The sequence below is a fragment of the Mycetomoellerius zeteki genome, unplaced genomic scaffold, assembly GCF_001594055.1.
Source record: "Mycetomoellerius zeteki isolate Tzet28-1 unplaced genomic scaffold, Tzet1.0 scaffold93, whole genome shotgun sequence".
NCBI lineage: Eukaryota > Metazoa > Arthropoda > Insecta > Hymenoptera > Formicidae > Mycetomoellerius > Mycetomoellerius zeteki.
The window spans coordinates 281,572-304,663 of record NW_017257968.1 but is presented as its reverse complement, the minus strand read 5'-3'; the positions used below and the strand labels follow the sequence as shown (position 1 = coordinate 304,663).

General features: G+C 35.5%; 4 protein-coding genes across 5 annotated transcripts in view; 1 reads left to right on the top strand and 3 right to left on the bottom strand.

Annotated features, from left to right (window-relative positions):
* Window positions 1–3,579, bottom strand: part of Ptp36E (protein tyrosine phosphatase 36E) — a 65,824-nt gene extending 62,245 nt beyond the window's left edge. Inside the window, exon 1 of the mRNA XM_018460250.1 lies at window positions 3,083–3,579. Coding sequence (XP_018315752.1) covers window positions 3,083–3,085 — 3 coding nt within the window. The 5' untranslated portion in view covers window positions 3,086–3,579. The remainder of the gene's footprint in view (window positions 1–3,082) is intronic.
* A 7,143-nt stretch (window positions 3,580–10,722) lies between these two features.
* On the bottom strand, window positions 10,723–13,468 carry Bx42 (Puff-specific protein Bx42). The gene is made up of 8 exons (XM_018460325.1): window positions 13,368–13,468; window positions 13,010–13,163; window positions 12,692–12,859; window positions 12,306–12,613; window positions 12,081–12,216; window positions 11,701–11,959; window positions 11,189–11,570; window positions 10,723–11,076 (listed from the first exon to the last, which is right to left on the bottom strand). Exons 1-8 carry the CDS (start codon window positions 13,379–13,381, stop codon window positions 10,866–10,868), a joined length of 1,632 nt encoding a protein of 543 aa, XP_018315827.1. The 5' UTR covers window positions 13,382–13,468; the 3' UTR covers window positions 10,723–10,865.
* Window positions 13,469–13,525: 57 nt separating this feature from the next.
* On the top strand, window positions 13,526–15,801 carry Ccz1 (vacuolar fusion protein CCZ1). Its single transcript, XM_018460326.1, has 10 exons — window positions 13,526–13,743; window positions 13,831–13,925; window positions 13,983–14,076; window positions 14,166–14,372; window positions 14,467–14,642; window positions 14,744–14,887; window positions 14,966–15,111; window positions 15,191–15,455; window positions 15,528–15,655; window positions 15,730–15,801. The coding sequence occupies exons 1-10, from the start codon at window positions 13,669–13,671 to the stop codon at window positions 15,780–15,782; spliced, it is 1,383 nt and encodes a 460-aa protein (XP_018315828.1). The 5' UTR covers window positions 13,526–13,668; the 3' UTR covers window positions 15,783–15,801.
* Window positions 15,802–16,060: 259 nt separating this feature from the next.
* Window positions 16,061–19,536, bottom strand: LOC108730555 (25S rRNA (cytosine-C(5))-methyltransferase nop2). 2 transcript variants are annotated; one of them, XM_018460330.1, is made up of 7 exons: window positions 19,341–19,536; window positions 19,109–19,214; window positions 18,712–18,866; window positions 17,563–18,632; window positions 17,128–17,491; window positions 16,665–17,033; window positions 16,061–16,579 (listed from the first exon to the last, which is right to left on the bottom strand). In XM_018460330.1, exons 2-7 carry the CDS (start codon window positions 19,200–19,202, stop codon window positions 16,115–16,117), a joined length of 2,517 nt encoding a protein of 838 aa, XP_018315832.1. In that variant the 5' UTR covers window positions 19,203–19,214; window positions 19,341–19,536; the 3' UTR covers window positions 16,061–16,114. The 2 variants fall into 2 exon arrangements, with proteins under 2 accessions (XP_018315832.1, XP_018315834.1); XM_018460332.1 differs by having other exon boundaries at window positions 19,109–19,207.
* Window positions 19,537–23,092: the final 3,556 nt, after the last annotated feature.

Sequence of the window (23,092 nt, the reverse complement as noted above, 5' to 3'; positions counted from 1 at the left end):
CGTAACATCTCCCGCGCTTGACTCCTACTGCCCTTGTTCTTTCATTGTTTTTTGGTACCATTTTATAATTTTATATATAAATTTTCATGCTTTATTATAAATAAGTTCTGTAAATTTATAGTTTCTTATATCATTATATAATTTATCGTACATGTATACAAAATTTTGTGTTATATAATATTTATTGTGATAAAATATGGAATCCGAGAGTAACTTGAGATAAATTACGAGTCAAGTATTTCGCGTGTTACCCCAGGAAATACTGCTGACTCAGCGAGGTCCATTAGTCGCGAACATTTCGAATTTTCCGACATGCTTCGGCCACTCGTCGTTATTTTCACGAACTATGCACTTATGGCACTTAAATCGTATACAGACGCAATAGAATGTATGCAAAGAGTCAGTATTTTCTGCAAACTGTAAATTTTATAACAGATTTCAAGAGTCAGAAATTAAAAGTCAACAAAAGATGGTGAACTTTATAAACGATGTTTTTATTAAAGTCCATTAAAACGTAAATTTCTTTTTGCCGTTGAAGTTATGTATTCCTTATTGCAATTAGTTTGAGATTTTTAATATTGAATAATAAATTTTACTTCGTAACTCTACTTTAAGTGCTTCTTAATGAAACGTCAGTTCCATATTTATTGAAAAATTATATTGATCGAAGGGAAGTGCGCATGTTCTGATGTATTCGATATAACGGATATAACGGACGTTTGTGCATTCATAGTATACGCGTATTATTTCCAGCGAGAACTCGTGTGTCACTGACACGTGTGATAGCGGAGCTGTTGCACTTTTACATACGTCAACGTTCGAGATTGATGCTGACGAGATTTGATGAAGACGACGTCTCACGAAGGCACAGAAACGCGATACTGCACTTTTCTATGCGTATTGACTGCAAAAAATATTGCGCTCTGGAATTAACATTTATTTTTTCGGACAAAAATTATTAAAATGCAATATCGCAAAGATTTCCATTATGCGATCAGTAAGGCTAACAATCGATCGATTGATCGTTAATATGTTGATAAACATCATTTGAAAATTGAAATTTAGCTGTCTTTATGTTGAATGATTTTCATTTTCAAGTTGATAGAATGAGTTAAGCCATGTAATTACAAGAAAAATTAATTTATATAAATAGCTGAATGTGAGGCTGAAGGTTTGAATTTTTTTGTTAATTTTTTTTACATCCATTGGATTAATTCGTTTTTTTTTTTTGGCAATGTCAATTATTGCCCCCCAAAAATTACACATTGTCAGAACCATATGGAAATCCTTCGGAAAGATATCCGAGCCGACTCAATAAACGTCAACGTGAGAGATCTTCGCGTCACGCGCCAGCGTTCGAAAGCGTTATAATTTCGAGTATAGCTTCTCTGCAGCCGCGATATATAGATATTCGAAAAGAAGATGAAGGAATGAATTTTTACGATTTCGACAAGTCAAGAATAAACGATTTGATTTTTTTTTTAAATAATAAAACGTACGTTGCAGCAAACTTCATTCTTATGAAACTATCTTTTAACTTGACGCAGAAAATCGGACTATAAAAGATATGATGCGACGCAGGCAGTATATGTAAAAGCCAATTAACAATAATTACTGTTTATGATGTTGCAAATAGAGTTGGTTGAAATTATGCAATCTAGAATAAAACGGAGCGTGTCTGATGAAAGTAATTAATTAAGATCACCACGGTGTCATCAAGCTTAAAAGAATTAATTACACCGGCATTCAATTAATTAACTTTTTAACCGAATCGCAATTTATAGGTGATGAAACGAGGTAAAGCTAACGATAGTCTAACCAGTATCAAAACTCGTCTCTTCGCGGTTCGATGTTTGACCATCTTTGCACGCGATCAGTTACTACTTCGGGACTTGTTACCGAATAGAACGATGTTGACATTGCTCAACTATCTCGTCATCTCTTTCATTCCTCCAGCGATTCCTCGATTTTATTTTAGTTAGAGGATTTGTAGGATTTTAATTAAGACGGCAGTTTTCCTGGTGAAGGTAACGTGTGTGTGCTCTATATGCGAACGTCGAAATTCCGCTCGGCGCCATGCCGAGTCTCACGCTCTTACGAGCCGCCGTCTCGTCGTCGTCGCCACGCAGTTACATCATCGAAAACAACGCGAAAACGTAGTATAGTATATTTCCCACACGCCAACGCGAGCGTAACAAAATTATATCGTAGCAAAATTTATAACGACGAGCTACGAGCTCGTCAGAGATTCGACTTCTCCGTTTTCAACGATAACAAATACCGAAGTGTGCAAAATCACAAGAAAAGATGCAAATGTTTATTAAAATTTTTATCGAGTTAAATTAATATTACAACATTTTAATTTTTAATTTAATAATATGAACAAAATTAACAACACATTTGTAAAATACATTTACATTTACATAAATTAAAAGTACATTTGTGCTTGTACAAATATATTTATTTTGTCATCGTTATTAATTTACAAATTTATGACGCACACACACACACACACACACACATACACACACATACTGTAATTATTCATTTCTGATAATCGCTTTTGCATTTTAAATGCAAATGTTTTCATGTTTTTTCATTATTTAAAATATACATTTTAATAAACAGCATTTTAATAAACTCCTAATAATTTTTCATATTCTATTTCTATAAATTTTATCGGAAAATAAATGACTCAAACTTTCAGTGTGACATTTCGAGACAAATTTTGGAACTTAAGGAAACCAATTTTCTTCATAAAAATTGCAACTCGTCGTTTTCAGTTTATTTCTCGTTTTATTCTTCGTATGGATGCACCTGGAGTATTTTCAAAAGAAACATACATTTTCCGCGTCTTCTCGTTAAGAGTTAAACGTAGAAACGTGACTTCACTGTAGCTATACGGGCTCCGACCAGTCACGTTCAACATTTCGTTGTTGTCATGCAAGTACCGCTCTGGCTCGTTACACCAGACCAAATAACGTTTCAACACTTGCTCGATCCTTCCTACTCGTCTTCCGCTACATCCTAAATCCATCTACACAGTACGCAACATCTATCATGACAGGTGATTGTAACGTACCATATGACGCGGCTGTTTCCGAGTTTGACGATCTATCGCAAGTCTTCCGCGACTCCGTGCAGTCCTTCTGGAATCCAGTGGATACCGAACGTCCTAAGACCACCGTACACTGACTCTTGTTCGATCAGCAACGTGCACCACCACTCTAGTGTCATCCAAGCAACAACCCCCGGGACCAAGATCGCGCGTCTCTCGCTCTCCTCGATCCCGGATTGACCGATCCCGGTATTGGCGATCGATCGATCGCCGGCCCACCTCGATCACCCCCGAGTCAACGACTGTTATGTGCTCGGTTTCCGGTTCTCTCTCTCTCCCTCTCCCTTTTGCGCGCACTGATCATTCACCCACCACCACCACCACCAGGCACGGCACGACGCGACGGCGACGACGGGTGGCGACGACGACGACGTGGACGATCGCGAGGTCGGTGGCGGACTGGCGCGGGGCAACGCGCGAGTCACCGTCGACGACGAGTCGAGTCGCTCTGATGAGGAGATCCTGGGGGGCCATCAGGCTGGCTGGCGAGGAGGTGGCGGGCGGGACGCAAGGGTTGCTAGTGGAGAAAGAGAGATAGAGAGAGGGAGAGAGAGGGAGAGAAAGAGAGAGAGAGAGAGGGAGAATGAGAGGTCGAGAGCGACGGAGCGGACGTTCAAGAGGGGAGGAAGGGACGACGGCGTCGGCGTCGGTTCTTCGCCGAGGGCGTGGTCCTGGTGACGAGCGCGTTGTACCGGACTACAGAGCCAGAGACGGAGCGAGCGCTGGTCCAGATGCTGCTGATACTAGCTGGCGGTTGCTGGTACCGGCGAGACCGGTTCGCGAAGGTGCAATGACTCCGAAAATCCTGTCCAGAAAAACGCTTGGAAATTTGGAGCTCCAATTTTTACACTGAATCGATGTAATTCAATTACATCATTGTTAAATTTATCGCGAAATTTGTAACGAGAGGTACATCCTGCACACAATACATTGCATAATTGAAGCTCTCTTCTCTCTGGGACTTACTTTTATAGAGATATATTTCAGTTATTGAAAATAACTGAAAAAAAATCTTCTTTGTTGACGGTATTCTGATGTTCTAATATATTTTGTCGGGTAACATTGGATAATATTTATAAGATTTCTTATTAAAAAATCGCGAATCACATAAAAGGCAAAATGTACAGAAAGCTATATGCTTTAGTATGAATAATAATTATCAACGGGAATTATTTGTATCAATCACAAATTAAAGGTTTTAGAATAATACGATTAAAAAGGCCGCGTAAAAAAACTGACGTTTTGGATTTTCAAAAAATCTCTCGCGTTAAAGAAATCGATTCTATTCCGAACACGTTGTTGTTATTCTTTCCGTCCCAACAAGATTCTAGCGGCATTGGACGCGCATTCGTTATCGTCGTATTCTTTATCCGCAAAGGAAAACAGGATGAAATATCGTCGTTATTTTGCATTCTCTTTTTTCCGCGTTCTTGCAGGGAGAAACTCCTGCCGGTATTCCTCGCCCACCGGAAATTACCGAAACTCACCACATCCGTCCCCGATGTTCGGGATTTTACGTTTTTGTCGTAAACAATGTTTCATTAGCGCAACGCGGTGGTTATCATTTGACTACAAACGACGCGACGAGGACGCGTTCACCATTACTATTCGTCGTTTTGAAGTCGTTACACGAGCTGCGGCGAATAGAAATTAATCAGAGTCGTGTTGGAAATCCTCGTTCGTCGTAGTTGTTTTACCGCCAACGGATTACATCGTGGTGCATGTTTCTCAAAAACAGAAAAAACAGTACTCCACAAATGACGCTGTTTCTCGCACGTGTATTATGTGAAAGATGGTCTCACGTGTATTATCTTGTATAAGATACTATAAATTTTCATATAAAAGTTAATCCTATGAATATTTTAGTCTAATAAGCACAGTGATAATCATTATTATGACAATCATCATTAAAAGAAAATATTCATGAAAATTGCTAGAATTAATTCAAATAATTTAAAAAAATACAACGAATGTATTTATATTATGAATTAAAAATTTTACATAAAGTACGCAGAAAAAATTTAATTTTCTTACAATTATACATTAAAATAATCCTATGAGATAGTTTTGATGATTTAAATTAAATAAAATGTATTTTAATTGCCAATCTGAACGCATAATTTGAACATTGACTGCGCAAGGATCGATTATAGTTCTCCCTAATTAGTACTTGGCATTTAGAAAGAAGAGAATCGTTCTATCTCTTATTAACGATATTGATAGGTGTGGGAGAATCGATTTTCTGTCCATTGATTGCTGCATCTGTATACCATAAATCCGATTTTGCGTGTCGAGTATATCCTATGCGATCGATAGTCGTTGAAAGACGATGCAGGAAATGACAATTGCGATCTTCTAATGCAATTGTATCACGATACAATCTGGGTGTCGCAACGAAAATTAGCGCGCAATTAAACTTACAGTTTCGTTCTATTGTTAGAGATGGCTCGTCCAAGTAAACTATCCGGTTCGATAATTTTCTGACGATGATTCACATAATGTGAATGTCACTGTACGTAACAAATGGAATAATTAACGAATAAGATAATTTGTGTCGTCTTCTCGATATATATATATATATAAGAAAAAATATTTAAAAAATAACAAAAAAGAACGTGATAATTTAAAACATTAAAAACGTATTAAATTCATCAAGGTCAAAAGAATTTTCGTATCAGAGAAGCTTGAAAAGTAAAGTGAAATAAAGTAACGAACTAAATTATGTTATGTAATTTCGAGATAATTTTATTAATCAAGACAATCACCTTTTGCTTCAATATAATACGCAATTATCATTTAGAAAGAAGTTTACTAATTTTATTTCTAGTGAAGTGAAAAGATCATATTAATTTTACTTAAAAGAATGTCACAGAAAAAAAGAGAACATGGATATAAATCATTAAAACAGATTTGTACAAAAAATATAACTATACGTCCTACATAATGTATAAGGTATTTTTCTTTCTTATTCTTACAAGAAAACAATTTTTTTCTATGAACTTTATGCGAGACTTCGAATTAATAATAAATAGAAAAATAAGAGTAAGTTAGTACAAATTATGATGTTATAAATAATTTCTCTTATCAATATATAAAATTTCTAATGTCAAAATAATATCAAGATATACGTTTAAATCCCTTGACACTTAATTATCCCATTATATTTTAGTTTCTTAAAAATATTAAAAGACCTTTTGACCGCAAAGTTCTCTTTAAGCCATTTTAGAGATTTCTCATTCATTCGAAAGTGCAAAATGTAGTCATTTGCAGACAGAAGACTGTTTGAAACGACGTAATAAATTATTACCGGCGTATTATCGAGTTGAGTGCAGGGGATCAAGGGGGGGGGGGGGGGTAGTGTGTGAGTTTAATCTACCTGCACCGTCAGAACTACGTTCTGTCGGTGGCAGTTCGCGAAACGCTTCGAAAAGCAGACGTGGACCTGACCCAATTGGAACTACATTTCGAGCGGGGAGCACAGTCGTAATAAAACGGCTAGGTGACATGCCTGACGGTCCACGTCGGGCAAGGTTAAACGCCGACCCTCGCGCCGAGCTTATAAATAACTACGATATTTTCCTGCTTTTCGGCTCGTCTCTCTCTTTCCTTTCTCTCTCTCTTTCTTGCACAACCACGACACCCCGGCCGAGAAAAGCTCGCGTGATTTCTTCCCGAACGCGTCTATGCTTCCCGATCTAATTGGGAAATACGGTAATTAGGTCGCACCGAACGGAGAACGAGTCCTGACATGAGAATCTCCTTTATCCGTCTTGAAAAATACATCTTTCTCGTGACAGGCGTAATTTTTCGTCTAAAACGGTGATCTCGTTCTGATCTGTTCGATCATCGTATCGCCACGAGAATGATGATAGTGATATGCGTTTGACGTGTAAGAAATATGTACAATGCATATATATGTACAAGAACGTGAGGAATTTTGGAAATACATCTGAAACACATCGCATCAAGTTTCTGGCAGTGTTTTTCGACTACATTTATTTTGTATTTATAAACGAAAAGAATGGTTTTGCTGAAATATCTCAAATTAAATTTTACTAGAAACAGATCTGAAAATAATTTTGTTGGACCATCAAAATAATTATATGTAGGAATGTAGGACGTTGAAACTGGTTGTTAGACTGTCAAAACTTTTTGCAGCTTTGCTCTTTATGCTTGAGATTTCTACGTAATTATTTTAATGATTCAACAAAATTATTTTCAGATCTGTAGCTAAATTTTTAGATACTTTAATAATATCGTCCTTTCCATGTATATATGCGAAAAATAGGTCACGCGTTCGAGGATTAAAGCTTTGTTGTAGCTTATGTTGGCTTAATGCGCGCTCTCGAATGGCATTAACTTGGGAAATTTGGAGTTGAGCTTTAACATGCTGCTGTACGAAGATATATTAGCCTGGCACACACGTGACACAAATGTGTGAAATCTTCCCGATAGCTGTCAGGCCTCGGGAGACTATCAAAAATTCAATGGACGTCGTTTGCCCCTCTCGAGAAAAGTCAGTGCAATCGATCGTTGGAGGAATCTTCACCACGAGCACGATGCTATTCGATGCGAAATGTCGTTCACTGTTTCGTATTGCCATTCGCGAAACCAATGCAATTTCCGGCCTCGCTCATCTCGTCGCGTGGAATCTTCCTCGGGAACTTTGTGTGTGCAATTACGTGCATACGTTATGCATACGGTTGCCAGTTCTCCGGTTTTTTGGACCAATCTCCAGCAAACGGGAAAATCTCCGATTTTTCTAAATTTTTCGATTACTTTAAATTTTGATAACATTTTGTTTAATTCAGAAACGGTATTTGGAGCGACAGTTATAATTAGAATAAATTCTACAAATATGGTATATATGCAAATACATAAAAATATAGTATATATAGTAATTCAAATTGAATTATTTAAGCATTAAAGATCTAGCTTTGACCATTATTTCCATTTCTTATTGTTGAATAATAAATTCTATAATTGTGTTTAAAGAATAATATATATAATTTCACGAAGAGATCAAAAGAAAAAATAAATGGATTTAAAAATACAGTCATTGTGTGAGAAAAAATCTCCGGCAGGAGGATAAAAAATGTAATGACCTTTTTTTAGAAAAGCCATCTAAGTAAGCAATCGATTTCCGTCAGAACAGTTAAATCTCCAATGCTGGACTCCAACAGAACACTGATCGAAAGCTGGCAACTGTGGTTATGTACGTTATGTATATAAGTAATTTAACTTACGTATGAAACAGCACAGAAGCGTCAAATTTTTGCTTGAGAAAAGTTTCTCTTGCGGAGAGGGAAACATGGCATTGCTCCCGTAACCGGATGTTAAGTAATGAGATCGTTAAAAGCAGCATAAAGCATCAAGGGCGAAACACGATGTTTCTCAGTCGTTGAGTATGCATGTTAGATGTTAGCGTCGATGTCGGAAACGGTTACTAAAAATACCGATACGTTTACTCGATCGCGCCGGAAACTCATCTCTTTCATGCCGAAGACCTGCTGTGTCGAATTATCAGAATTGTCATTAAAAAACTCCCGTAAAAATAAAAAGAAATACAAAGAAATCCGATCCCTTTATGGAATGATATACACAAATTAACAAAGCTGCGTATAAAGCTAGATATAAAGTTGCATTTTTTTAATTACTATTTTTATTAAAGATAGTTATATTTGCGTCCATTTGAAGGAATGTTTTCATCTCATATAGAGTTTTTTTAATTATTATATTCGAATGGTACCGCTGTGAACCATTTTAATAATTGCCATCTGACTATACGTCCATCGGTCCATCTAGACGTATCTCGGCTAAAGAGATACGCAGTTGATCTGAGATATGGTTGTATCTACTGCATCGCCCGCATCAAGTCGACACGAGTGACGAATAACCGTAAAGAACACACGGAGCGCTACATGCTATCTTTATAGAAGAGTAAGATATCTTAAGATAGCTTATGTCATCGTTAAAGATCTTTGTATTAATATATAGTAGACATTATTGTTAATTCATTTCCAAGCAGAATCATTACGACATCAGAATGATGTTAAAATGATTCCAAAATAATCACTAAAAATTATTTTTAAATTATTTACGATTTATTTTAACATTATTTTAACATTATCGTGACTTGTTCTGCTTGGGTTGCTATATAGGAAAATAAAAAATGACAGAGACAGAAGAATCTTTTTTTATGAAAGAATTCGTTGAACTCGGTTCAACATATACAAAAATTTTCAGCAATAAAATAAACTGGATTTCAATTTTTGTAAAAGTAACTGACATTTTATCTTTAAAATATTTTTATGATTTGTCGTCAATACCTGCTCGATGCGGGCGATGTAATAGGTGAAGCCGGTTTTGGTCAGCCGCACATTTTTTCAACCGACATGTGTCGATCTCGCAGTCAAACAGCGGTTCAAAGTGACGGCATTCGAATATGGTAAGTTAACAGCTTGGAACAAGCATCTCTGCGTGCTTGCGCTACTGATTGGCAAACGGCCAAACCGTGAAAATTCCTCAAACCGTGAACATCCAACAGCCTCTGATAGACATTCCAAGGCTGATGGAAATGCGTGATGGATTTGTTGCTTGTTTCTAGCTTTTACATACTATCGCGCACGTCAGCCTGCGGGGGGCCTTCGGTTTGCTTTTTATTCAATTTTGAAGACAGGCTCGTGTCGTGGATTTGACCAATGTCAAATTTGGCACGAGAGCGAAGATTACTAATCGATCGAAATAGTATAATGCCTCTTGATGTTGCGGTATTTATTTAATATTTGTTGCACGAGGTTTTACACCGCGTAAAAGATGGATCGTGAAAACGTATTCGAAAGAATTTACTCCACTTAAAAATTAATAAAGAAACATATTTGAATCAATCTCTTCAAATATTATAAATTCAGATCTGTGGTTTTTTGAATTGCAAATTTTAATTTTTCTATTTAATTCTTATTTATTCTCGTCACGCGCGCGATTTGAGAACAGGTTTAGGTTCCTCTAATAAAAATTAGAAGATTTCTTCCTAGTTATATATTTTGTATTTCTATATAATCGTGTTTATTACGTAACAGTTCATTCGACATCTTAAAAGTTTATTCAATATTACAGCGAGAATAGTTAACGATTAAAAATACAGAATGTGTAACTGCGTTATTCTGCGATAAAATCCAAAATAAATGAAAATAAAGAAAGTAATAATTTTTGCTCATAAAGCGATCTCTATATATAGTCCCTCTTAAATTCGTTGAAGTTTCTTTATTAAAATGTTAAACGCATTTGCTTTTTCTTGAAGCAAGTAATAAAAATAGAATGGAAAGTTGTGGAGGCTCAAATTCTTCATGCACATTATACTACCATATTTTTCACGGAAGTTTTGCTTTATTAAGAAGAAGTGTACAATGACGTAGCACTATTAGCAAGTTTCATTAATTGTGATTTATGTGCTGTACAAAAATTTTTTCTAGATTTATACAAATTGAAAAATGAGAAAATGAAATCTATGATTTTTAATATAATGGCGAAACATCGTATTGCTATCATTTTCGTAACATTTCAAAGCAAAAGTGTACAGTATCTTCACAATAACTAATAACTAATTCTATTTAAAAAGTATCATGTCTCTCTTTTTATTTATGTATATAAAAATAAGTGTTGCATGTCTTACATTTTATTTTTACCATAACGTAGAATAAACTTTTAAGAATATCTCGCCTGATATATGAAAGCATATTAAGTATACTTAATGCTTTCTACGTTTATCACGATCGTCTCTACGTTGTTCGCGTTCGTCTTTGCGCTTTGTTGTTGTCGTAGTTGAGCTACTGGCGCGCTTAGCCTGTTTCAAGAACTGATCCAGACCGAAAGGATCTTCTTCATCTTTCTCAAATTGTACTGGTCCCGATCGCGCAACTGATCTATCGACTCCACTAAATTCCTTGTCAGGAACGAATCTACAATAAAAAACAAGCAACGATAGCTTTAAATTTATAGACAGTTTATAGACCATTCATAATTATATAAATTAAAACTTATGTATTGCAGACAAAATATAAATATTCTCACCTGTTTGTTTTAACCAATTTCTCCAAATCATCTCCATACGTGTCTTTATCAATATTCTTGCTAGGACGATAAATGTGCGAAGCAATAGAATTGCCATCTTTCCACGGCTTGTCATAAACATTATACTCGTCGTCGTGTCCGTAACCGCTGTCCATCCCTTTGCTGGTATTAAAGAGACGTTGATCGAACTGCGCTTCTCCCGTACTAGGAATGCTCTTTGCGGGTAAACCAAGAGCGATTTGCTCGCTAATGTCGCGCTCGCGTTCGCGTTGCAAACGAGAGCGTTTATCAGGAGCGGCGCGAGCCAAATTACGTTCGCGAGCGCGATCCTTGTGCCGTTCTTGTCTGAGTTGATCTCTCTCACGTGATTCTTCAGATTTATCTGTCGAGAAAAAGAAAGTATCCCTTTATCGGTTAAATACTTACGGCTTCATTACTTTTGTCTTGATTTAATTTTCAGAAATATTTTTTATTATTATTTATTTTGTGTGTGAACTAGCAATTATACAAACCTAATGTTGCAGCAGATTTCAAGCCAGCGCGCTCTTCTCGAGCTTTTTGCGCGAGTTGCCTCAAATGATCTTCCTTCTTCTCTTTCTCCTTCTGAGCCAATTTCTTTTCTAATTGCGCTCGCATTTCGACAGCTTGACGGGCTTTTCTATCAGCGATGTAAAGAGCTTCTGCCAGCTTGGCAAAGTTTTCATTGATATGAACTTGTTGCAAGCCCCGACCGTCTGCAGCAAGACGTTTGTCTAATGGGATTGTGTAACCCTGAAATGAAACATAGCTTTGTTTTTTAGAATTCCAAATAGAATCGAGTATATCAAATTATATTTCATTATCTCTTATGGCGAGATAAACGCGATGTTAGGCATAAAATATTTCTAAACACCTTTGCGTTTTTCCAGTTGCTTATGCACGGTGGAATTTTCCATTCTTTCTGTTCCTTCACCGTCACTTTTCTCGTGGGGGAATGCATGACAGGCGCCGGAGGAGATGGAGGTCCTCGTGGAATCTTTTTATTAATCCTGCAATCAAAAATCTTTACATTAAACATCCGATAATTGTAGTTGTTCTTTATTCAATTTCACAATCGTCTTATTTTCACTGTATATACTTGAATTTTGGTGGTTCCAAAGGATCTACTTGTGCCTCCACCATTCTGATGACCCTCTGTTTTGCACCTGAATTAAATGATTGTCCTTGCTGCGACGGTGTATAACGTATATACTGAGCCGGAGCTTGTTTCTCTGCGCATCTCACGGGCATAGCTGCCGCAATCTTTGATCTCGTTATCTTTTCTAATGCTTTTTTCGTCTTATCTGTGAGTTCGTCAATTTCATCATCAATAGGTCGTTGCAAGGTAGGATCTTCTTCATTTGTAATTTCTGATGGTAGCAAATCACTCAACTTGCTATAGACAATCTATAAAAAAAAATTAGTAGATTAGAGATGCTAGTTTACAGTTCAAGGATATATATTTAAAGCAAGATCAAAACTTACTTTATCTTTGCTATGACCCTGTCTTGCTATAAGATCATATTTTACTTTTCCCTGAGCATCAAGTTGTATCGCCAAGGCATTGCTTGTGGATTCTTTGCCCTTCATTCCCATTCCAAGTGGATACTGCGCAACATGAATCTCGGGGAAAGCTCCTCCATCTCCAAAGTCCTACATGTAATATACAATGTATTACACTTAAGAGAATTACAAAAGTTATCATAATCATACGTGATTTTATAAAATGCACAAGTAATCGAATTATGCTAATAAAGAATGTTTGTTTGTACAAATCTTTACCGATTTATGGCAATTACTCACTTCTGGATTGCGTGGCACCCATCCTCGTCGTTGTCCATAAGGTGGTGCAGTAACAACGGCTTTGACCAGTGCTGAAACTGGCCTTTGACGTAGCTTTTGTTCGCGAGCCTCGTCCTCCCTGTCCCACACCACTTGGGTGGGGGCAGGTAATAAGCTAGATGGTAGAAAGAAATGAAATAACTATTATTACAACAAAGATAATTTGTAAGTTCTGATTCTATGTTTAGAGGTTAAGATATCTATTTTCAAGTCAATCACAAAGAAAGCGTCTCTTTTTTTTTATACTATTTAAGATTATGATCAATAGTAACGAAATGATTTTACTAAACATAAATTTACGTATGAAAATAACTCTTACTTTGTTAAGGACATTAAATACGATTTGTGTATCAATCCTACTGGAAGGTGTACACACGCATATACACACACATGTTACACACGCACATAACTGACACTACTCCGAGTACTGACAGCTAAATATGAAACTTCGTGCTTTCACCACGCGAGGTCTCCAAGATCAACTCATATGAAGGTGGAGATTAATAATCCTCTTGTCACTCTTGTCAAGATCCCTCTTCAGCAGCTATCCGTTGATATGTCTCAATGAGCTAAATTTTCATAGTGTTTACAGTACTTGAATACTTATTCAAACTCATAAAATGACTTCTAAGCTCGAGATCACCTTGGAACATTTTTATATTTTTAATGGCACTTATGCGAAGAAGGAAGGGGAGGCAAGTATGCCAGAGATGTGTCAAAAAGTAATCCTTTTTGATTAAATAAATTGCATGTGATGTGAACATATGTTTTTTTTTTATTAGGAAGAAAAGAAGATATTGTATTACTATCCGGAAAAGGATATAGATGTTCAAATCAAGAATATAGGGCTTAGTGAAGCAATAATCAAGTTTACAGAGTATGTATCGCAATTACGTCCGTAAAGAATATTATTATGAAAGAAAATATATTACAGGTCTTTCAGTCCTGGGCAGCCATGTGATTATTGTCATACACATAAAACACGTCAGATATACTATCAACCAGAGCCTAATTTTTGGATGGTAATGGTATGTACTTTAGAAGATATAATAGATAGGATATTTATCATTTTTTAAACTAATATGAGATACAAAGTAATTTCATTGACATTTTACAGATCGTTGGTGTACCATATATCTACAAAGAAAGAGATGGTAATAAGTATCAGAATGATGAAGTATCCAGCAATGTTTGTCAAGCTATATTAAAGCAGACATACATGATGTTTAGATTATTCATGGGTTCCTTTGAAACCATTATTAATGATCCTGAATGTGGCTCTGTAATGTTGTTAAAACTTAAACTAGAACATTTTTATTCGAGAGTAAGCAAAGTTACACTTTTTCAATCAAATAAGCCAACTAAGCTCAACACATGAATATATACTTCTACTGTATTTCACTTTCGACTTGTTTCAGTATTTGCTTTCATTAAAACTGAATAATAGTGATATATTAGATGTTTTCCAAGGTCTACAATTCTTACCTCTTGACAAGATTACGTTTCTCAAAGTGCAATGCTTTATGAATCTTGTAGAAGCTATGTTTACACAAGTAAAATACACTGCATTTCTCTATAACGACCAAGTTGTTTGGTATGTTTTGCTTTCGTTATTTCTCTATTATGATATGCATATATTGAATATTTTATAAGGCTATTGAATATTATTGAATATTTCTCTTGTAATTTTTTTAGGAGTGGCTTGGAACCTGAAGACATGCAAGTAGTTTATAATTATTTAGTGAGTACCCTTTTACCAGCTCATCTTGAAAAAGAATTACATGGAGGCTCAATACCTAGAAACTCTCCCTCACCATTCACTTCGTCACATTATGGAAAGTGAGAACGAATAAATATTTTTGTTTCAATTTAAATATAAGTTGTGATGAAAATACTATTAAAAGTATTTTTGTTTAGATTTGTTACTGGACCTGCTAGCGTTAATGAGCCCAGTTTAATTGGAAAATCACCAAAAGTTTTTATCAACTACTCTACTAAACCTGTATCATTGTATCTAGTAGTATATCGAGCACTAAGCGCTACAATATGTCTCTTTGTCGATAGTAAGTGAAATTATGGAAACTATTGGTTACATTATTTATCAACATGAAAATAAAAATATTTGTATTTTTTAATTTTCAGAGAAAACTAGTTTATTAATTGATTTCTTTAAAAGCTTAGACGGTTTTCTGGGACCACAATTAACCACATTAGTTAGCTCTGTAGCTGAGCAGTGCTCAAAACATGTAATAGTCACACCGGAATCGTGTACCAAGTATCTATATTTTAATAAGTTAAATCTAGCGTACAAGAGTACAATACATTTAGATAATAGACGTTGCTCTAACGTACTTACAACACCTGAAGTATTGAGGATTATTACTGATATATACAACGATAGAAATAGGTACATACGTTTCTCAAAATTCATAAAACGTGCGCGTTAATGAAAATTACATGTTAATTACTTGTTTCTTAGATTGAAGGAAGCAGGAGAAGTAATTATAAAGACCATAAGTGATTATTGGGTTATTGGAAAGTTGTCGAATCTGAGAGAATTTTTTGTTGTTATACAGCAGAAAAGTGCGAGTATTATAGAAATTGATGGTAGATATACATATTCTATGCATTGAATTTATGATTGTTTAATAATTTCTTAATAATTTCTCCATTTATTACAGATGAAGTAAAGAGGCTTTGCGAGAAACAATTAAAGAGTATTTTTTTCCATTGATGAATGTGCAATGAAATATATGAATTTATAAATATTATTTCCTTATTTTTACCATCTTTCATAACAATCCTCGCTGATTATAAACAGGTAATATACATTATGTGAAATAATTGTAGAAAGCTGTATATTTATACACATGTGATATAAAATGTGAATTCTCTCTTTCTTTCTATATATATATATATATATATACATATATATTTTATATTATTCATTAGTAATAAAAAATTGAAAAGGATTTGTACATGTAAATAAGACAAAGCAATGCTATGATATTGTATGTAATAACAGCGTAATCCGATTATAAAAGAATTGAACAAATTAAGAAAATTTTAATCAGACATTTCTTCCTTCACATCTTTTAGATTAAGAATATTGTTGGAGAATTTTTTTAATTTTGCTACGAAGAAACCATCCATATTATGTACATGCGGGTAAAACCGTTTTGTTAGTTTCAGTGAGGGATGAAATCGATATTGTCTGTAATTCGTGAAACCATCAGTTCCAAATTCCAAACCAGTAGGTAGTAACTTAACGTCGCGTTTCTTAAGAGCATAATCGATGATCCATTCGTTCTCCTCTGGTAGAATCGAGCAAGTTGAATAAACAATGATACCACCCGATTCTGAACGCGCGTTAACACAATCAATTGCAGCTAATAATAGCTCTCTTTGTAACGTGCAACAGCGTTGAATGTCTACTTCCGCCTTATTCACTTTTACACTAGGATCTTTTGCGACTACTCCTGTACCTGTACATGGTGCATCCAACAAAACTCTGTCGAAGCCTTTCACAATCTGAAAATGAGATTATCAAATTCATAAATCTTGAAAGCATCTTCATTGTGAGTTATAAAGACTAATAAAAGAAAATTTTCTTTACCAGAGGGAATTTTCGCCCGTCATAACTACAGATTATACAATTGACAATACCAAGTCTGTGGAAATTACCAACAACAGCTTTCAGTCGTTCTTTATTTAAGTCGTTAGCGAATAGAATTCCAGTGTTTTTCATAACAGCAGCAATGTGTGAGGCTTTACCGCCTGGTGCAGCACACATGTCAAGAATTCTTTCATTTTCTTTCGGGTTTAACGCCATTACGGGCAAGAAACTAGAAGCGCCTTGTATCATGTAATGTCCAGCTAGATATTCCGGTGTTGCACCCATAGGTACTTGTGAGGAATACACTACTAAACCAATTTTTGTCCATTTTCCTATTGGGTCAAGATTAACACCCCTATTAATGAGAGCCTGAAAATAGATTCGACATTGCAATTATAATTATATTGTTATATATATATATATAAAATATTGATTTAATTTTATGATACAGATATAAATCTACCTCGGCTAGATCGCGTCGTCTGGTTTTCAAAGTATTTGCTCGGATAGTCATAGGTCTTTGTACTTCACTCGCTTCCAAAAATTCTAATAACTCGTCCAGTGGGAAAATTTGCATCAATTTTTCTATTAGAAAATCGTTATAACTGTAATATGTACATAAGTCCATTTGAAGTAATTCAATATATTCAAAACGTGACCTATTTTTCTCCCGTAATCTTTTGAAATCTGATAACACCATGATAACGTCTCGTATACGTTGCTGAATATCTTTTAAATTAGTAATATTGGTAAGTTCTTTGTCAGTTGGAAAAGAGAATACACTTTGATGTGCTATCATATCTTCCATTTCTTCCTCAGCAAGCTTTCTATTTAATAAAAAAATAGATTTAATTTAAAAAATTAGTATTATATTACGAATAATTAAAAATTTACTTACTGTTCTTTCTCTTTCTTCTTTTTCAATTTCTTATTAGCTTTTTCTATTGGAAGTAAGGCATCATCATCACTTTTATCATTTTCTTCTTCATCTTCCTCCATTTGTTCATCTTCAGTAGATTCTTCCTCATCACTGGAAACCATCTCTTCATTGTCACTTTCTATATCATCCTCCATAAATTTTTTTGTTTTCTTCAAGTTTTTCTTTGACTTTGCTGCAGAAAGTAATTGAGTGTCATTCTCGCTCGTATCCTCTTCATTCTCGCTTGTATCCTCTTCATTCTCGCTTGTATCCTCTTCATTCTCGCTCATACGGTCTTCATTTTCATTCATATCCTCTTCATTCTCGCTAGTTTCATTTTCATTTTCACTCATATTCTCTTCATCCTCGCTTATATTCTCTTCATCCATTTGTTCATCTTCATCTTCCTCAATTTCATCATTATCATTAAATAACATGTTATCATCACTTTCACTTTCTTCATTGTTCTTAACTTTCATATTTTTCTTCTTTTTGCTTTGCTTTGCTTTCTTGCCTAGTTTGGTTACTTGTTTATTAGAATATATTTCTATTTCGTCATCTTCACTATGATTATTATCACTATAACCTTCATTTTTTATATTGGTCTTAACTTTCATATTTTTCTTTTTGTTTTGCTTTGCTTTTTTGCCTAGTTTGGTTACTTGTTTATTAGAATATATTTCCATTTTTTCATCTTCACTATGATTATTATCACTATTACTTTCACTTTTTATATTGGTCTTAGTTTTCGTGCTTTTCGGTTTTTTATTTTGTTTGGCTTTCTTGCTTAGCTTCGATACTTGATTATTGGAATATATTTTCATTTCGTCATTTTTACTGTGATCATTCTTTTTTTTATTACTATCATTTCCTACATTTTTTATTATATTTTTCTGGTTCTCCTTTTTTTGCTTTTTATTTTGATTCACTTTTGTTTCTAGCTTTAAACTCAGATCAGATTGGATTTTCATCTCGTCATCTCTTTTGTCATTGACAAATTTTACTTTCTTCTCTTTTTTCTCTTTCTGCTGCTTTAATATGTCTGTCCTCTAAAATTAATTAAACAAAGATCATTTATATAAAAGCTGCAAAAAGTATAATAATAGATTATATAAATCAAGAACGTACATTTTTTGACTGTACTTGTTGCTCTTCCACAATAGTGTTCCACAATAGTTTCTTTTTGAGCATTTTCTTTGCATTTTCTTTCAGTTGTTGGTTCTTCAATAGTCTTTTCTTTGCTCTTTGCTTTTGCCGGTGACTTAATGTATTAGATTCTTTACCTACAACGTGGAAAGATAAAGATTTAGTTAATTTTATACATAATTTTATAATCGTGAACTTTAACGCTTAATATCTCGGTTCGCGGGGCAGAGCGACACTTTTACCTGCCAGATTCTTTCGTTTCATGCAAAAACGCGTCGAATGAGTATAATTTTATCGATTTTTTAGGTGAACACCGTAGATTGCACCTTTACCATTTTATGTAAATATATTAATAAAAATTAGTCACTATCTTTCATACCTAGAATTCCTTTTGGAAATGTTGGATCGCTCTGTTTCTTTGCCTTCCTTCCACGACCACTGAGGTCTTTATCAAATTTTCCTTTGCGACCCATTTAATCTACAAACTGTTCAATAGATTTTTCATTTACACAACATAAATGTTTTTAAACTATATATTATAGACAAAGAATATTCCACAATTTTTATCATATATTTGTTACGCAAAAATATATAAATTCTTTGTCACTTACCGGTTAAACAATTCCAAACTTCTAACCTCTACGTGCAAACAAGGAAATTTAGGAAATATATAATTATAACTTCATACAGCACGCTTTAATATCCAGATGTTAATTTTAATAATGTAACAAGGCCGTTAAAAATGGCCTGGTAAAATTATTTCGATATTTTAACAAATTATTTCATTAAAATGTTATGCCGCAAAACTTTTAGAGTCGTACACTATTAATTATCGCGTGGTGCCGCTTGGTCGCTTGGTGTAGCGTGGTCAACAATCAACATTTTCCGGAGGGGAAGGAGAGCAGTTTCAGTTTTTTTTTTCTCGGGTGTTGGCTGCAGGTAGCGAAATACTCGAATTTTGAGAAATTCCCTATCTTATAACCATTCAATATTCTAGAAAAATTTGTTATATACGACAAATGTGATCCGGATACGTGGCGACGAGGGGATCGTCCTGTGTCTTGAAACGAGGTGAAAATTACATAAGTGAGCAAATTTACTAGAATACTGATAATTTCATTGGTCAACACCTAGTAAATTTGCTCTACTTTTGTCATTTTCATCTTGTTTGAAGATACAGAATTGACTCCAAGATCGATAATTGTATTAAAAATCCAAATTTATTATACGTATATAATGCATGCACTCTTAATTTATTTAAAAAAATTTGTGCATAGTAGATTATTTTGTAGGATCAATGCATTTAAGAATATATTATACTATTTTTTTTTAATGAAAAAGTTATGAAAAAATTACAAATTTTTTAACATATTTGTGAAAGTAACACAAAAAGTGTGGCGGTGATTTAGAACTTGGATAAAACATTATTTTAATAAGTAGATGTTTTTAAAAATTAAGAATAAAATGAAAAAAAATTTCATTTAAATTATAAAATTGTATTGTTAAATATAAATTATCTTATTTAACTATTTTATATGTATACCATATTCATTTCTGTATAGAAAGTATGAATTTTCAGTTTTATTTATTTATTTTTTTGCACAGATTATACACCAAATACATCCTAAAAATTAAATCGAGTAGTAAAACTCAAGTAATTAAAAAAAAAGATAAAGGAATTAATGCGTACCACACATTTCTTATTAATTAAAATAAAAAGGAATTTCTCGTAATTTTTGTCAAAAAATGTGGAACGCTTCACGATTTTGCGTGTCATCCTTGCGCAGGGGCCATGCTAATCTTCTCTGTATCGTTCCAATTTTAGTATATGTACTGCCGAAGCAAGTACAATTTCAGACTCTTTCATAATCGTATATATACTTCGAGACGTGTTTAAATCACTTTCGAGAAAGTTCCATTAAAGCTTCGATGGATTCTCGACCACGGCACTCTAGCGGGAAATAGGCGAACTAAAATAAATCCCTTTATTCACAGTGCCCATGTTAGTCTTGTTTTCGATATTAAAACTTCTTGATCTTTAAAGAATTTTATTTATTATATCACATCATTTATTATAATCGTGACTTATGCGACTGTTCAGTAGATTATATCTGGAGACACGGTAGTATCTCGGAGCCAGTTTCACCAAGCCGATTGAGTTTAACCCCGGATCTATAATAGGTGTTTTAAGCCTTAAGTCGTAAGAAATTGACCAATCACAGTCGAATTCGAGGAGAATAATCGACTATGATTCGTCTATTTCTTATGGCTTAAGGTTTAAAACTCTATTGTAGATCCGGGGTAATCAATGATTAACTGTCAACCGCAATTCTACTAAGCAGCAAACGCGATTGGTCATTCAACGGCCGATTAAGTTAACTGGCGTTGGTGAAACTGGCCCTCGGTGCATTGAACGCCGCGTAAAGTTGGAAACACAATGGGCACAAGCAATAGGCACAGACAACAGGGAATAACGAGCCGTCCAAAATTGGAATATAATATCGAACTTATACCCCAGAGCTCTGACTGAACGGCTCGTTATTCCCTGTTGCCTTTGCCTATTAAGGTACAATTTCATGCAGCGAAGCTTCGCTGGCGAAAACCCCTCACTCCGTCGATTCGTGCGAAAATGCTTAGCTAACGAAGCTTCACTCAAAGTTCAACATTGTCCAACTATGAGCGAAGCAACGCTGACTCTGGCTATGGTCCACTTGATTGGCCAAATAATTCGAAGCATCTTTTGATTGATCAATTTTTTGGATTGTCTGTTCAACGCTCCTTTATTCATGGCGAGTGGGAGTAACTTCGCCAGCGAATCTTCGCTTCATGAAAAGGTAAGAGGGCTTTAGCGAAGAGCGAAGAACGCTGGCTTCGTTTACGACGGAGTGGGGAGTCTTCGCTAGCGAAGCTTCGCTACATGAAATTGTACCTTTACCCGTGTCTATTGTGTTTCCAGCGTACGCCAATAACGTACCGTCTTTTGAACGCGCGGCGCGCCACGCGCTGTGACGTCATGTGACGTCGTCCTACGGGGTCCACGCGGCTCGGAGCACGGCTGCTTGCGCAGTAGGCGATCACCGCGCCGCGACATAAAGTCGAAGTACGGCTGCTTCCGCTGCTTGACGCTTGCATGTGAATGTACCTTAACGTCTTTCCGCTTTTGTCGTGGAATTCGCCGGTTCAAATACGCGATCGCGACAAATATGTGCAATATTCGTTTCCGATAGCGACGGGGGATCATTTGTGTATGAAACAATGCGTGTGGAAGCCGGATTTGCTTGCGATCTTGTCGATGAATGTTCTCGATCGCCTCTTTCGTGCTTTTCGTTGCGATCGAGTACAGTGGAGTCGCGAAGTTAGCCGCGGAATACCGGAGGGTAAATGAGGTGAATCTTACGTTTCTTTTCGACATGACTCGTCGAAATTATGCATATCGTGTGCATGTATTGAGGCTCACGTGTATTTATAATATACTTCAGGTGCAGTGAAGGGAAAAACGGGCGCGGAGGAAGCCAATGGATCTTCAAAGTGTCCAGGAACGGCCGCGAATGGACTTTCGGTCTCCACTGTCCGAATACAAAGGCAAGACTTCGAGTAATTGGATCGGATTTGTCAAGTACGCGTTTCATTTTTTAACTCATGCGTTATCTTGGCATTTGAGATCGTATTTCGATAGACAGTAGGTACACGCAGAGATCATAAAGTCCATCGAAAATTCCGCGCCTTGTGACGCTGTTCTACGGGGTTCACGCGACTCGCTGCACGGCTGCTCGCGCAGACGACAGACGCATAGCGTGCATAGCTTTCGTCGTCAATTCAAACGCACGAGTGCGACAAGTGTCTGCGATGCTTGTTTGGGACGACGCGGAATTGATCGTGCACAAAGATGTAATTTCATGCAGTGAAGGAAAGCTGACTTTTTATCCCCACTCCATCAATTTTCGTATACGACGAAGTTACGCTCAAAGTTCGATATTGTTCAACTAATAGCAAACATCGCTCAAATATATGAGATGTCATGTCATGTTCATGGAATCGTATCGCGGAGTCTACAATAGAAGTCGTAGCAGTCGTAGGGTCTTAAGTCGTAGAAAATTGACTAATCACGAATATGAGAAGAATAATCAACTGTGATTGGTCAATTTTCTACGACTTAAGACCCTACGACCGCTACGATTTCTATTGTAGACCCTGCATATGTCTTTCAAGATTAATGGCAATTCTAAGCAGAATCGTAAGACTCATAATGTGTCCTCGTAAAACTTGTAAGAACTTATGATTAGTATTCTAATTTTATGCATATGTATCGTAAGACGTATGATTATTCGTAAATATCTACGATTTCTTGTAAATTTTATGGCTA